The sequence below is a fragment of the Ruditapes philippinarum genome, unplaced genomic scaffold (genome assembly GCF_026571515.1).
Source record: "Ruditapes philippinarum isolate M1 unplaced genomic scaffold, ASM2657151v2 ctg3865_1_1_1_1, whole genome shotgun sequence".
Lineage (NCBI taxonomy): Eukaryota > Metazoa > Mollusca > Bivalvia > Venerida > Veneridae > Ruditapes > Ruditapes philippinarum.
In genome coordinates this window covers 138,193-155,770 of record NW_026859436.1, presented here as the reverse complement: position 1 = coordinate 155,770, position 17,578 = coordinate 138,193, and the positions used below count along the sequence as shown (strand labels likewise).

At 30.7% G+C, this 17,578-nt stretch overlaps 1 protein-coding gene across 2 annotated transcripts; it reads right to left on the bottom strand.

Annotated features, from left to right (window-relative positions):
* Positions 1-2,353: 2,353 nt before the first annotated feature.
* Positions 2,354-17,474, bottom strand: LOC132756520 (coiled-coil domain-containing protein 42 homolog). 2 transcript variants are annotated; one of them, XM_060747612.1, is made up of 9 exons: positions 17,296-17,474; positions 15,149-15,254; positions 14,586-14,690; positions 14,078-14,163; positions 13,361-13,532; positions 12,900-12,974; positions 12,220-12,377; positions 11,200-11,284; positions 2,354-5,178 (listed from the first exon to the last, which is right to left on the bottom strand). In XM_060747612.1, exons 1-9 carry the CDS (start codon positions 17,349-17,351, stop codon positions 5,083-5,085), a joined length of 939 nt encoding a protein of 312 aa, XP_060603595.1. In that variant the 5' UTR covers positions 17,352-17,474; the 3' UTR covers positions 2,354-5,082. The 2 variants fall into 2 exon arrangements, with proteins under 2 accessions (XP_060603595.1, XP_060603596.1); XM_060747613.1 differs by having other exon boundaries at positions 2,354-3,311.
* Positions 17,475-17,578: the final 104 nt, after the last annotated feature.

The following is a 17,578-nucleotide window of genomic DNA, read 5'->3' as shown; positions in this document are numbered from 1 at the left end:
GCTTTGTTGGTCCAAGAATAAGCAGCCATACCCGTTAAAACGAGAGTATGAAAAGGCACTACCAAGCTGTCATTGATAGTCACGGGTGACACACACACATGGTATTAAGTTTAAAACTGTGAAAAAAACACAAAAAACACAAACAACAATTTAACAAATTTGGAAAACATGCTGCATATGTTCTGAACTCTTCAAAGAGGGGTGGTGTCATCCTCTTATGTAAAGCTCATTTGAGCCGCGTCACGACAAAACCAACATAATGGGTTTGCGACCAGCATGGATCCAGACCAGCCTGCGCATCCGCGCAGTCTGATCAGGATCAATGCTGTTCGCTATCAGTTTCTCTACTTGTTATAGAGTTTGTAAGCGAACAGCATGGATCCTGATCAGACTGCGCGGATGCACAGGCAGATCTGGATCCATGCTGGTCGCAAACACATTATGTTGGTTTTGTCGTGACGCGGCTCATTTATAGGGTTAAACTCGTCATTCAGTTGAATTAATAAAACAGTAACTCAACATTTAAAACCTTTCGCACGGCGTTAATAAATTAATTATCCCAAAAAATATTCACACTCAAACATATGGTGCTTAGCAAAAGTTGAGTAGTATATTATTGCTCCTATTCATGTCTTTTATGCTTTTGTATATTTTACTTTTGGCGGGAATGTGTGCGGCAGAATCAATATAAAAGTAAATGGATTTAACGAAAGTGTTTAAATACAAAAGTACTGTGTGTACAAAATTAAAAAGTGAATTTACAACATAAAAAATCCGATGTGTTAAAATTCTCCACAACGCTTGCCTGCTTGAAATTATTTTTAGAAATATACATGTACTGTTAAATCAGACTGTACATGTAGTTACAAATGTAAATATTTTACGATTCATTTGAAAATACTGCAGTCTAATTAGCCAAAAATTTATTTCAAACACTTAATTTTAGAAGAAGTTTCCCAAGAAAATGAAAGATGAAAAATCGTTTAGTGTTATAAATTATTGTTGTCCATTAGGATTGGAATATTCAAAATGAATAGTACCACGTTTACTTTAGTCCAGTAAATCTAGTACATAATTTCATTATAATTAGTGTTCATTTATTAAATTGAGCGGCTAATCTTATTTGTAAATGCCTCCTACTAAACGATACATTGAAGAACAAGACCTATAATTTTGTCACTTACAAAGTAAAATACGACATAGACTGTAACTGACAGAGTTGATAACAATAAAAATCGCATGCAAGGTGTGATTTGCAAAAGGATAAAGTGGTTTAAATTAAAAGATAAAATTGATTTCAAACACTTATATACGTATCTATGTCATTTTACGGCCTTTCAAGTAAATATAATAAATTGTAGCTCACACAATTGTTTACATCCCGATCTTGCATAAACTCAAGGGGTGAAAAACGACGCTTAAAAGATTTTAAGTCACATCGATACTGTAAAGTTCACATTACGACATTCCTGGCGGAAGTAGGGTTCAGATGTCTGTATGCTTCAGATGCCCCTTCGTGCAAACTCTTCCGCACGAGTTACTGCACGCTTTGCCACTTGTTTTTTTTACAGATCAGGGGGAGTAAACGCTGCGTGAAGTTTGCATTTCTGGCGAATGCAGACCATGAACAGAAGCACCAACCTTCGGTTAGCTAGCCGAACATGACATGATCCAAAGTCCCGGACGATATTGGAACCTACAGATATGAGGGACAGGGTAATTAATCGACTTTGTGTGACAGATGCGTCAACATCCGAATTAGATACAAGAGCCGCGCCATGACAAAGCCAACATAGTGCGTTTGCGACCAGCATGGATCCAGACCAGCCTGCGCATCCGCGAATTCTGATCCATGCTGTTCGCTATCAGTTTCTCTACTTGTAATAGAGTTGGTAAGTAAACAACATGGATCCTGATCAGAATTCGCGGATGCGCAGGCTGGTCTGGATCCATGCTGGTCGCAAACGCACTATGTTGGTTTTGTCGTGACGCGGCTCATAATGTTTTTAGTGGACAGATCTTTAATTTAATGATAATTAGCTCAGGCTATTGGTGATTATTGCAGTCCATTCAGATATTTTTCTACAAACCAAACGGTGGTTCAACAGACAAATCTACAAGTCATCAGTTAGATGATGCTTGACTTTCAAACTCGAACATCATTTTATATTAAATAAAATGTTAATGTATATAATTATGGACATGGAGTTCTCTCTTTACACAGCAAGGGGAGGGTGTATAATTGGTTCCGCCTTAAAAGTTTCAATTTATCTTTTTGGTACAGTTTTACAGACATATCAGTTCACGGTATTAATTTAAACATAAACTAAATAAGAAGAAGCCATAAATAATGTTTCTCATTTTTTAATATGTCAAATTTGCACTAACAGTATAATACAAATGTATACAAATTTTAACAATATAAAATAATACAAAAATGGTTTGTTAAACAAATATATTGTACAAAAATTGTTTGAAAATTATAATTTGATTTTCAAATTTTCTGTTAGGAACAAAATGGATTCTAATATTTGTTAAGAGTGTCTGTTAAAACATGGAACAACAATACCTAATAAATGCATTTGTTGTTATAAGAACAAATTATGAGAAAACTATTTGAGCCAGAAAAAATAGTAAGAAGGATAAACAAATAATTCATTTCTGACCATTTTGATATGTTTAAACATAAGAAACTTGCAACCAAAAAATCTTATTATAAAATGGATGCTGTGTTTGTAATTGAAGTAAAACAATCAACATTTGAAAGTGATTTATAGCGAAAAAAATCTGTGGGAACACATATGCACAATGCACAAAGGAATTGAAAGGACTGTGCCTAAAAGTCTATACCTATTTTATATCATAGACTTAAATGTTAGAATAATGTAACTGCACCATGAAAAAAAGATATCACTTTAACAATTGGAATCATACATAAAGGTATCAACCTTCATATGATCAGTTTGTGACAAGGGAGACAATTGCATATATTTCAATTCATGATATATTGTTGATAATTCTAGACTGAAAAATAAATATATCAAGAAATCGTAGAATATAATTGAAAACATATTACATTATTTCAAAAATATTCCAATGTAGTTTTAGTCTTTCAGTTTCATGAAAATTATTTCATAAATTCATACAAAGTGACCTCCCCTTACAGTGTTATGACTGCCAAGGGAGGTAACTACTGCACAAGAAGTTGGAGCAGTTTAACTTGAAGATGGGGGTATTATTGAGGTTCCAGACAGTTCCATTCGCTTGATCTCATTGGTAATGGTGGTTAAATCTTGAATAAACATCTGAATCTGTAAATTGAATAGCATAAAATTATATGAAAAGTTAGTGAAAAATAATTCACTGAAGTTAGTAACTTCCCTTTTAATAAAAGGAGTATGTTAAATGTATTGACTGACAATTTGTGTGCTTAAACAGACTTATGGACTACATACATAATGACCGACATTGGTCATTTACTACTCCTGATTAACAGAGCTGTATATAAACAACACTTTCAAATTTAGGTAATTTTTCATTTCTTCTCAGGACTGTAAAACTGCTTGTAAAATATACAGACAATTGCAACCCCTGATAAAGATGTTTTTAAACTGTAATTATAGTCCCTGAAAAATATCGCCTGATATAAAAAAAGTTGTGTGAACATTATACTTGCAGAAAACTGTTCAGTTACTTCCCCTTAATAAAAACGTCAGTGTAAAATATAGTAAGTGACATTGGTCAGTTATTTCCCTTTATCAAAATGTACATCTACTTTTAACTAAACTGACAAATACTTGTCACTAACACTCCCTAGTCAAAAAATTTGTGTACTGTTAACACTTAATAATTGGAAAAAAATATTTTAAAAACATTTTAATAAGATGGATGAAACATTCAAAATTTAATATCATTATTAAAATAAAGGATATGTTTATGCTATGTTTGAGAATTTAACCCATTACTTCATATACACGCCTTTTTCACCCCCCCCCCCCTTTTTTTGTTGTCTCAAATGATGAAAAATGCCTTATTTAGGCCCCAAACACTTGTTTTTGTTTGAGAAATGTTGTTAAAAAAATTGACCTCTTTTTCGGCGCGGCCCCCCAACCAAAAGATACATCAGGGGGTTGCCAGAAGGGGGATGTGCCCCCTTCTGTTTGGGGGGGTTTGAAGGGGGGCGGAGTCCCCCTCATCGCCAAGAAAATTTTGGACTTGTGAGAGGCTGTAAATGACCCCAGATTGATCATAAGGTAACATGTAACCAACGTTGAAAAGCATTTGACTCTATCTCAATCCATTGAGAAGTTGCAGCACTTTGAAATCAATTTTGATGGAAAAAATCAACCCAAAATAGTGATTTTTGGCAATTTTGAGATGTCCCCTCGTTGCCATGGTAACAGAAAATTTAAGCCTGATCATGTTGTTGCAAGGGCAATGGTCCAGTCAACATTTGTGCCAAGTTTGATTAGTGTTGAAGCAGTTTTTATAGTATTATAGCAATTTGAACTTGTAACGGGAGACTTTTCAATGAAAACAGCCATTTTTCACAAAATGCTCATGAAGTAATGGGTTAAAGCAAAAAATGAGCCAAATGTTAAAGATCAGAGTTATGAACCCTAAAGAATAAGAAAAAGATGGGTTTTTATTAAAAAACAAAACAATTTCTACCAAAAATACCTAAATTTTACATCTATTGAAACACACACAAATAGTATTCCTAGGTTAAAGGGAGCTGACAAATTATAAAAAAAATTTATGTCAATAATGTAAACAATGTGATAAGCATATTGACAAATCTGTGTAGATCTGAGATCATTTAACAATCAGCCTATTCCAAGGTTTAAAATGTATCCACTTTCTTCATCTTGGAATTGAATATTCCCTTTTGAGATTTTGATTTTTGCCTTACAATTATCACTATGTATCACAATAACAACAGATTACACATATGTTGACTGTCGGTGTAGCATATTTATTGTATGTTTACAAGAAAAAAAATCAATAAAACTTGTTCTTATTTTTAATAGAATAAAAAGGTAACTATGTTGAGATATTTTTGCAGTAATGACTAGAGTGATGTTAGCTGGATGACGTGGGTCCCACTGAGGTGAATGTCGTATCTTGACGTTTAAGTTCCCGCACAATGTCTGAAAGATCCTCCAGAAACATCTGGATCTGAAAAATAAAACAAGAAAAAAACCCATAAGTTAATATGTTAATTGAAAAGTAATGCTGCAAACTATAATGGTGTATATCTATCTTTAATATTAGTTTGGAAAATTCTTACACTTTCTGTTCATCTCAATTGTGTGTGATTTACCAATTGTCACTGTGTTATAACACTAAAATATAATGCAATTGACTGCTTGTAAAAGTAATGAACTGCATGTATAATGTAACCACTTTCATGTAAAGTAAAGAATGAAATGATCTTCATGTTATGTAGGGTCAAACAGAACTTTAAAAACAAATAAAATTTACAGAAGTAACATGTTACAAAACTTCCTAATTTTGCCTATATGAAGAAAGTAGTGATGTTATAATTTTAAATTTTGAAATATTCCAGTTTCTTAACCATTAATTCAACATAAAATGAAAATGTATATAAACATTACATTTTTGCTACTTTTCTATTCTTGCATTCTAATTCTAATACAATTGTGTCTATTATAATTAAATGATACTAGTATTATTTTACCTACAATTCATGCAATAATTAGCCCTTATTTAAGGTCATTCTGATGATATCTAATTCTCAAAAAAAAAAACCACCTTAAATTCTCATGATTTATTAAGGAATATCTGTTTCATTTTGAACATGGAGAAATAATTATTGCTTAACACATAAAGATTTTCAAGAAATTTTGATATTTCAGGGACTTCTGATGAAGATGTGACTCTCTATAAAGGTTTGAATAATTATCAACAAAAATGTAAACATCCGTTATAAAATTTCCTATATATCTAAACAATAGTAGTTGCATGTAATCTGGTTAATAAGCAATTTGAAACAATTATGCTAATCATGGACATATCTCTAAGTCACGAAGAAAACCTATCGCAATATAGCTATCATAGTTGTATAATTATACTTGGTGATACAAAATTCATTATATTTTTCTTTAGTTTTGAAGTAACAAAATACTAACAATTGCAATCAGGTCTGAATTATGTGAGATAATAAGTCTTCATTTCAGTTCTTATTGAACTAGTTTTTTTTACTACTATGTACGTCTTTTTTGGTTTGATGTCAAACTTTTATATTGTTTTGACTAAGTCATTATAACTGCATACCATACTGCATGTTGCTATATTTTATATATTGTGTATACTTGTATTATATATAAATATAATACAACACTAAAATGCTCTACTTAGACATACAACAACAACAACAATACAACAGTTATATCTTCATATACAAGCTATATATGTATATAATATATATGAGCTGCGTCATGACAAAACCAACATAGTGCGTTTGCGTCCAGCATGGATCCAGATCAGCCTGTGCATCCGCGCAGTCTGATCAGAATCCATGCTGTTCGCTTACCAACCCTATTACAAGTAGCGAACAGCATGGATCCTGATCAGACTTCGCGGATGCTGATCTGGATCCATGCTAGTCGCAAACCCATTATGTTGGTTTTGTCATGACATGGCTCATATATCAATTCTAATGAAAATACTTCTATCAAAACCTTTATATTTATAAAATACTGACCTTTAAAACACTGCATTGCCAGTCACAGCTCTCAATTGGACCCACACATAAGATTGTGATTTAAGTTTTAGTAAACCATTAAATGTGAAAGGAATATATGTAATAAAAACTAGCACGTGCAAAAATATCTAAAAAATAGGTGTCCAAAAAAGGGGGTCTCCATGTTAGTTAGGGAATCAGTGTGTTACTAAGATATTGGTCCTTTATAATGGTCATTGAATACTTTTAAGAGAGTGTCTAAATTTGTAAATTAAAAATAACTGAGCAATTTATTCACGGCAGTTTGGTATGATATTAAAAACCAAATATATGATAATAATAAATATGGGAACCCAAAACCTAGGAAATAACTATATGAACTGAATATACACCTTCATGACTGTATAATAAGGCATATACCAATAACAATATAAGTTTGCTGGTGAAAAAACTATCAGTTATATATAAAAGTCACTCTATTAAAGTCCCCAGTATGTTATATTTCAGTTCAGTAATTCTATATAACTGAAGAAAAAAAAGAACTTTGGACATATTGTTTAATAGTCTTTTTTAAAAATTTTATCTCATATATTTCTAAGGAAATTATATTTGAATTTACAAGCAGGAGACCCCATGCTGACAGAGATAATAATTTAATGGTTTACCACAAAACTATAGAAACTTGACAAATTTACATAAATAAATTAACATAGTTTTGTGTTCAACCCTCAAATTTTAAAGTTTTAAAATTACTAATAAGCAAGAGCAAGAATTATAAAATTGAGACTGGTTATATGATTGTACAAAATTTAATCCCAGACAAATTTGCCAAAACCTAGAGTATATTTTTATTTCTAGCACAGCCCAATACCTAGCCCTCTACATGCACATAGCTAGTAAAACGATCACCTATTGAGTATTCTACTTCCATGATGCATGTGATAAAGTAATACAGTCTAACTTGCCAATGCAACCATGTGTATTAAGCGACTTTTGCTCATTCTTTGTCTTAAGAGACCATTGTATTAAACAACCATTTTTAGTGTGTTCCTTAAGTGGTCGCTTAATACAAGTTTGACTGTAAATACATTTTACTTGGACATATTTGAATTCTATTAAAATACATAGTTTTTTTCTTTCTAGATCTAATTCAAAAGATGATTTATTTGTCAAAAATTCACACTAAAGTTGTAGAACAACTAAAGTGTACAACATTAATACAACTACAAAATTTATATCAGTTCATGAAGAAATTTTACCTAATTTAGGCCATATTCTTAAACTTTTGACAGGATAGCTTTTGTGGTGTCAAAGAATGTTTTCTTAAACAGTTTATAAGCAAAAGACAGAAATAAAGTGTATCATGTTTATAGATGTCAAATTTTGCATCTCTAAACATTAAAGATAAGAAATAAATTTTAGATTATACCATGTTTAAACTACTGTTCCAATCATTCCTCATTAAACGAATACAAGAAGGTAAATTTTTGATAACAACACTGATGAAAGCCAAAAATTCAGTAGCTAAAAGAAATTATTTGCCAATTTGGACTTAAAATATCAAGGGTTCCTCAGAACTTTTCAATGGCCAAAATTGTGACAATATGAAAGACATTTTGTGTACAGAACAAATACATATACATTTATGTTATGGCAAAGAATGTTTGAACTAAAAAGAGAACAACTTTTGTTACTAAAAGAAAGCCAAATTTTCTAGTTGCACTTTTATGCAATCTTAGCAGACACTAAATTTAGAATTTTCATTATGACATCCCCAATATCAATAATGGACTATTCCAAAACTGTAAACTGGACTAGTCAATTGTAATTTAACAGGTTAAATGTTAATCACATGTTATCTGGCATTCTGTGAAGTATAATATTAATAAGCAGTAAATATAACACATGCACTATTTCACAGTCACATTGTGATCAAACCAAAATAATGTATTTTTTTTATTTTTAACACAACAGTTATCTTGCTTTTTACAGCAAGAAAATCTGATTTCATTTTTTCTAGAGATGTCATCTGTTATAAAAAGATAAAAAGACCTTTTTTTAAGAGAATATAAAATTTTATTGGTTTTGACAATTTTGATCTTTTGAAGATGAAAATGAAACCAAATGATTTTATTTATCAATGCCCACATCAATTATAAATCTGATTGCCCCCCCCCCCCCCCGCTTAGGTTGAATTTCAGGGTACCAATGTCAATATTCCTCTCTCCTTTATGAAGAAGAGAAGAATAGCACTGGTAAATCTGATTCTACTCATATCTTATTCAAGACAAAAGGAAGTAAACAGGAAATAATGACTATAAATTGATGTAATACAACCATATCCCACTGACTGTATTATTTTAGCTGTATATAATATTGTGATTTTCTAGCATATATAGCAAAAGTAGAGGATGGTAACATATGTTTTTTTCTGGTTCAGTCACACCTGGCTCAAGATCACTTGTCAAGATTTAAACAAAAAATCAAATGTCTGCATGATGTGATTTAACTGGGAAAAAAAAACATGTGTCAACACCATTCTTTAACATTCTAGCACAAAGTGTTGAACATAGAAAAGCTTAAACATATAAAATGTTTTGTTTTATTTTAGATAATCCCACTCATAATATCGTTACTTTTGTCTTTTAACCATAAAAAAAGCTGTTACACCTTGTCAATTATCATGACATAAACAATATAAAGAAAAGAGCAAACAAATCTTGTTCATATAGATAAAGCATTTCTATGCATCCACAAAGTCAATGTGTGCTAGATTGCAGATTTCCATAGTTCTTAATGGCTCCTCAATGCGTGAATTTACTAAAATTTGTTGAAATTTTACCTTCAAGCTTCACTTAAAAATTTCAATTTATGATTCAACTGTTCTTTAACTATAAATTACATATTGTATAATTCAGAATGTAGAAATATATTAACATTAGAATTAACTTTTTTCAAGTATTGAAGAACCAAAAATATGATTTACTGTGAAAATAAAAAGCACTAAAAGCATTAATTACAACAGCACTAGATATAAGATAAGTTTTTTTATCTTCACAGTAACCATACAGTATATAACAATTATCTAAGAAATAAATGTGCAAACTACATTGGCTTAAGGCAAGTGAGCAGTTAAAAAGGTGAAAAGAATATGTTGAATGAAAATACTTGGACCTGAAAAAAATCTCAACAAGACTTTATATTAACACAAAACTTTACACAAACAAAAATATGCAAAGCATAATTATACCAGACTGACTATAATGTACACATTTTCTTATTTACTCATAATTGTACACATATTACAATTGTACTTTCAAATAGTTTAGTGATGCTCTTTACCAATGCTTTATTGTGACCTTTGTTAAAACCTTGCTTTAGCCGGCCAAAAGTTCTCAACATTTCAAGCTTAAAATTCAGATGTAAAATTATCAATAATAAATGTTAAAATTGCTCTGAATTTCTGGTTAGAAATACTAAGTTCAGCCTAAAAATGTGTAAACTGTCTCAGATAATAGTACCTTAGAGTACAATATGAACTTAGACCAAAGAATCAATCACAAAATTTAAGATACATGTGAATTTTAGGCTTAAAATGTTGTAAAATATGAGGCCAGCCAATAATCATCATAATTCAGAACTATTTTTTTAACCTAGATTTTGTTACAATCTAGGATCCATGCCACAAGTAGGCTTCTTACTTTGGTATAGCAGTTTTTAAAAGTGCAATAAAAAAACTTTAAGCATCAAAATAAACTCAATATTAAATTTATGATAAATTAATTATTCCACACAGAATGATGCATTATCTGTTAGCAATCATACTCAAACATCAAAGGTATTAAATCTATAAATTAAACAGAAGCTAAGGGTAAACAGACATGGAAATGAGACAGTAAAAGATAGGTAGAATTGAGGGAAGGTAAACAGGACTTTAAAGTTTCATGTAGAGCTTTTACTCAGTGTTTTCTGTAAATCCTCAAAATTTATGTTCCAAGTATGAATTTTTCCATTTTTGTATCACATGATTTTCATCACAAATGCCCGCCATACTTCACTTTTATACTGAATTAAGAAATGATACATATCATCTTGCCAGCTAGGTGGAAACAATGCCCTTTCTGTATCAAAGAGTAAATATGTCCAAAAATAAAGATAACAATAAATTGCCTTACAACTTCACACATCATTCTATGTAGGGCTTACATAACTGGGACAATCAACAAAGTGTATAATGAAGAAACTAGAACTGTTTCAATAAGACAAGGATGCCCTGACATTATGCTGTTTCACCAGATGGACAACAATATAGCATGACAATAGACATGAAGGACAAGAGAAAATCTGCATACCTGGTGACCCCCATTCCCAACCCCCTACCCAAATGGTGGCATAAAAATAGGGTAAAACTTAACAAAACATAATGACAAAGTAAAGAAAGAAGATACTGATAGTGAAAGGTAATGAAGGAAGAAGAAAGGGAGAGAGTATACCTGGTTTAATTGGTCTGGGGTCTCCTCCGCCTGGGCAGCTTGTTTCTGGTGACGTTTCACAAGTTGATACAAGTTATGAGTTGCCCTGTTTGAAAGATAAGTGTTATATACCTATAAATATACATGCTCAAAAATGTAAATTGTACTGTATAATTTATACAAACCATTGAAAAGTATGGAACAGGTGTGTTTGTTACAAAATTAACATATCATCACCTAAGTGCAATAACTGGTTAACTCCTATTAGAATTAGAAGGACTTAACCCATTATTGCACTAAGGTGAAGATATATCTTCATTTACATATATCTTTAACAATGATCTAGTCAAAAACAGTTTATAAAACCACTGTTATATTGTATCATATATTGTTTTTTTGTCTCTATAAAAATAATATTGCAATTGAAAAAGTATTCCAATTGCTAGCGCATGTGTTCTCAGGGACTGTGTGCAAAACATTCATAACTGTTACTCAAAGAAAACAATGATCTGCATCAAGCTTTCAAGTCATTTAATTTTACATAAAATAAGACAAACTTGAAATGTTTTCAGATTTTCCTCTCTTTTTTTTCTGTCCCTTAAAGCTGCGTGCCTCCAAATATTAAGAAAATCAAACTTGAAAAAAATGTACTAACATTTTCAGAAAAGTAAAAAAAAAAAGATCCAAATTAATGTATGTAAAATTTTTTACATGTTATGATTAATGACTGATTTTGCAATTTTTACCACAATATTTCTACTGCATGACAAATGCAGTAAGGCTTATTTTTGTATATTTTGACCTCTTTTTGGAAATTTACGTAGATTGTAAGTGTTATTTGTAATATGTAAATTACTTTCTTTGTTCACTAATCACAATATTTTACTGTTAAATACATTTTGAAAATTTTCATGAAAATAAGCATAAATCTGGAGGCATGCTGCTTTAATCAAGAGGTCTCATCAGTGGACATATCAAAGACACACTTTAAAATCATCTAATCTTCATACAGAATGATCAAGCATCTTAAAGAAAACGTACATTTTGATTCTTCCCAATTCTAATGTTTTCTTGGCAGCAGTATTTTTGATATGTGTCCACTGTGACTCCCACTTGACAGCTTCACTCTGTGCTACATCAAGACGGGTCTGTAAACTTGATAACTGGTTGTTATATGACAGGATCTCATTATCCTTGTCCTGTAAACATCAAATTAACAAATGAGGATATATAATTTAGTTTAAAGTGAATATATAGATTATATCTCATCATTAAATATTCTCTGAGTGAAATATTAATTTAGCTTCCTTATACTTGGGATATTCTTATTATTTAATCAAAATTTTAAAAAATCATCATTTTTAAATGTTTTACTATTCAATTAAAATAATTCAATAATAAATGAGTAATTTAAGCAAAGTTAAGTGGCCTTGTGGTTAAGATGTCTTCCAAGTGCATCAAGTTATAGATCGTATGTTGCGTTCTATGTTGGAGCTTACAAACAGGGGTTAGTTTTCAATATTAGTGACTATCACAAAAGACTGTTTGATATAGATAACTCTCAATGATAAAACCTTTAATAAACAATATGTTTCATCACCTTTTATATTTCCATGCTGAAGTAAGATTAAAATGTCATTTAAAACTTAAAACATACTGTTTAGTTTTGAATCAACATTGGGATATTGACAATAATATCTTTAAATCACATTCACACTTACTTCAATATATTTATTAAGCTGTTGTCTATGCCTTTCAATAACTTCTTGATTCTTTTGGTCACTTTTTAAAAGATCCTGAAAATCAAGAAAAATTATATGGATATTATTCAGATAACCTGTTTACATGATGAGGAGTTGATGTTAAGAATAAATATTCTGCTGGTTTCAAAAAATATATTTTATTCAATTTCACAACCAATCATTTAATTGTAAGCAAAAAATTTCAAATTCTGAACGATTGGCTCTGAAGTCAAATCACTGAAAAGCTAACATACAGAATTACATTTGTTTTAAAGACATGAAACTTCAAGATCAAATGCCAAGTTTACCATTTCAATGTCAAGATCAAAATCTTCGATAATTTTTCATATAAATGTTACATGATTATGCATTATTACAACCTGATTTTGGTGGCAGAAATAAAAGGTCAAATGAAGTTCAAGGTCAAAGGTCATATTTACCTCATGTGTGGCAGTAAGTGTGTCATATCTTGCTATAACATCTCTCATCTCATGAAACTCTTCTCCTCTCTCTAATGCCTTCTCCATGTACTTATGAAATATGGAGTAATTTTCTAACTTTCTCTGTAGTCTGTCTTTAGTTCTTCCAAGATCACCTGTTTCTTCTTTTAATCTGTTCAAAAATTGGACATTTGTTATTTCCATCCAGAGTATATTAAATAAAATTAATCGTAAACATCAAAATAAACAGATAAATGCTACATTCTGTGAAATACATTAGAATTGTGTAGACATTTTCCAGCATTTTCTAGCAGCCATTCCAGTAGCACACCAACTACTTTATCTTGTTCTATTGGTGCTCTTCTCAGATATTCCAGAAAACAACCAATGTAAATGTGTCTATCAAAAAATGTTAATTAACTCTGACCTGCTGCTAGCAACAGATTTATCCATGAAACCAGTTCAGACCAAGATCAGCAATCACTTCTGTATTGTCTGGTCACATTGTTTACACTGTTTGCTATTCAGTCAGAAAATATTTTGAAACTTTCCCTATACATATGATACATGTAAATGGTATTGTCCAGACTGAAAGATGGACAAGTTCATGTGAGATACTTAGCTTTGTAGGGTTTAAACCTTTAGCTTTAAAACATATCCTAACTTCTGGAAGTAGCTCAATTATTTATAATGAAGAACTCTGATAGAATGTCATACTTTTCAATTTCCTTTTCTTTCTGCCTCTTCATATCTCTCTCATCATTGGCTTTCTTTACTGCTCTTGCTTTCTTAGAGTCATTGTCCTACAGGAAAATACAAACACAATGTTTTTAATCTATTTTATGTACAAGAAAGTTTATATTCTCAAAGCATGCCATGAATTCTAGACATAACATAGTACATGCATGTATGCATGTCTATATTTCTATGCAAAAGTTTTTTTTAAAAAAAGGAAAATGTTGTGAAATGCCTTCATTTTATCTACTCTGGCATTTAACTGTGTAAGATAATAAATTCAATTAAAAACTATGTATCTATTATGACAATTTCTATGCATCTCTAAGATCTTTCACTTTTATACATGTGTATATTTGGATACCAATATTGCCTCTATTGCATGAAAAATAAAAATGATAGATCATTAGAATATACCAGTATTAGTTGCTATAAGCTAAATTATATATTTAATTACATAAAAACCAGTAATATAAAACACTTCACAAACCTTTAAAAATTTGTCAAACTGTAAAAGTGATTTTTTAAGTTGATATTCTTTCCTTTCCAACTCTTCTCTCCTTTGCTGCAAACTTTCCATTTTCATTTGAAATTCCTGCAATTCAGAAAGGTAGTGGGTTTAATATTTCAAAAAGGTAACCCTCTGACAGAACATGCTTTTTAATTTAAGATTAACATACATGTATTTCTCATACTTACAAAATTTAATAATATATTGAATCTGAAATCATTTGCAATAAAGATTAAACTTTAAAATTATGCACAAGTCTATTATATAACACAAGCCAAACACAATACTGGAACAGTGGAACTTTGAAGTTTTGATTACCAAAGCCCTGGTGAAGAATATTAACATTGCTGGGACAGTCAGTAAAATCTACAGTATAAAATGCCCATACACTGCATGCTGGTGCCACAAAACAAAGATTTTAACCACTGTGTTAACCTGGCATTGTGAGGAAAGACAGACACTAAAAGTTGTATTTCATTTTCCTTACTATCTCACAGAGTACTGGTGACTACTGTAAAATGATTGGCAAATTTTAAAATTACCTCTTTCTGTGCAGCCAAGGCCTGTTCCACCTCAGCCATTTCTCTGCGTTTCTCCAACAAGCGTGTGGCAGGAGTGAGATGGTCATCTTCACGCTCTGGCATTTTACTGTGAACAAATAAACAAACATAAATAATACTAAAGATAAGTAGAAATATAAAAAAAAATATATATTAAATACACAATATATTAAAAATGAAGCAGTTGGGGAATTCTGTCTTGACCATTCTGGTCACGATAATTACTGAGAGATTTCTACCATTTAGCCGATTTTAATGTGATTATTAATTTTTACAGCAATTAAAGTCAAGTTAAGCATTAATTTGCATTTTAAGGAGAGAACTTTTGCAAAAATTTAATTAATACAATATCTATCAATTTCATTAAATAATCTAATCTTGAAATTAACATGTAATTAGAATACTTCTTAAATCTGTTAAGAACCTCTCAAATTTTAAAACAATTGACTGAACTTGTATTTACTTGTTGTTTAGTCCATCATCAATTACACATCAACACTTATATAACACAAAGTCCTGAGAATTTATTACTTTTACAATTTTGTGACATTTTATTTTGCCTCCCTGTACAGCACTTAATGCAAAAGAAAACTCATAGATATCAAATGTCAATTGAAAATTGTGAGTACTGTGTTTATTATGAATACTACTTATTTCACCTTAAGTGTTCGGTAATACCCACACCTGCTCTACTTTCAGTGTGGTTTTATTGGTGTTTAATGCAAGAAATCACCCCTTAGAATATCCCTGCTCTCATGCAGCATATTTCATAATTTAGATTATCATACGGGGAAGTCAAAGACAGGGTCCACAAAGCTGGCCCGGGCTTTGGCTTGCCCGTCAATATACTACACATGAATATTTAAAAGAAAATCAAATAAAAAACAATTAAGAAATATATACATGTAGAATTCTATACCTATCAATGAAATTTTCAGTGTCAGTTTAATTGGAGTGCTGACATTTTCAATGTAACCCAATGATAATAGGGGGGGTATTCTCATAATGGAACAAATCTCAACTTTTCAGATTACTTTTAATAATGGTTGAGTGTTCCGAGGAAAAACGGAAGCGGTCGTATCGTATCGATTAATTCAGGGAATAGACATATACACATACAATTTTATCACAGATATCAACTTGCATATATATAAAAACACACACATAAATGCAACAAAAATAATTATAAGATTAATTAATGAGTATGTTCTATGTAACCCTAGGATTGCCCATTGAGCTAAAAGCTTATTTCCAATGGGGTCCATTTTCTGTAAAATTATTACACTAACATACATAATTATTAATGAGTTATAAAGAAGTTAAAATAAATGACAATTTTCAACAATCAAGACACATTTTCAATATAATAAGACAAGAACATTGTACACAAATAAAATGAAATAAATTTCGTTTAAACTAAAACATATTAAGTACACATAAACATGTTACAAAACCTTATCATAAGTTACACATCAATTTAATAATAAATAAACATATTATTCACTTGTTTATCATTTTCATTACTTAAAAAAAGTTTTACTTTCGTTTTAAATGTTTGGATATTGTTAATTGATCTAATGTTGTCTGGTAAAGAATTCCAGTCTTTTATGGCATTGTAGAAAAATGTATTTTTAACATAAGAATCATTTTGAGGCAAAACAAAATTAAAATTACTAGATCTTAAATTGGATATTCTACAAACCTTAAACAATTCCTTTAAATAAGAAGGACTTTTTGTTATAGCGGTAGCTCTAGATTCTATATAAATTACCGAAAGACACCTTTAAAACAGAAAAATGAAAGGATTTTTTACCGACTTCCCCGTTCATAGGCTTTGCCTAATTTCATATTAAAGCATGTATTTTTTAAATTTCAAAATTATTCTTTCAATGATTCTGAGTCAGTGAGTGTAACTGACAGTAAAGAACCAAACATTTGTGATTGGCATAATATATGGGAAGCATGCAGATGGCTAATACTGCAAGATAGCTGAAGATCTATAAAGTGTCAGAACCAATCTTATAGCTATGTGGATTGCAGCCTGTGTGGAATAGAATGCTGGATAATGATTTTCATAATTTTGCACGAGTTCTATGTGTCCCATTTAATTTGTGTTTACGCATACTCACACGAGGAGCTTGTCCTCAAATGTTGTTCTAAAATAATCTTCTAAGCTTATCGCCATTTTTGCTGTTTATTCTGCGATCCTTATACAAAAAATATCCCTAATTTCGAAGTTTTCGTTCGTCTCTTATGAATGTTTACTTCTAATCCGTAATGTCCGCCATTTGTAAACTAATCTAGCTTGTTGCCATGAAACGTAAAATTTTACTTTTTAAAATCATTTAAAATCATATACATTTCTTAATTGTTTTCATATTTTGATAATGTATTTTTAAATATATTGTTACA

Coding starts and splice junctions, on each gene's coding strand:
- LOC132756520 (XM_060747612.1), bottom strand. CDS start 17,351: ATGGCGATAAGCTTAGAAGATTATTTTAGAACAACATTTGAGGACAAG. Junction 15,255..17,295: donor TTTGAGGACAAGCTCCTCGT/GTGAGTATGCGT, acceptor ATTTGTTCACAG/TAAAATGCCAGAGCGTGAAG. Junction 12,378..12,899: donor AGCTTAATAAATATATTGAA/GTAAGTGTGAAT, acceptor TGATGTTTACAG/GACAAGGATAATGAGATCCT.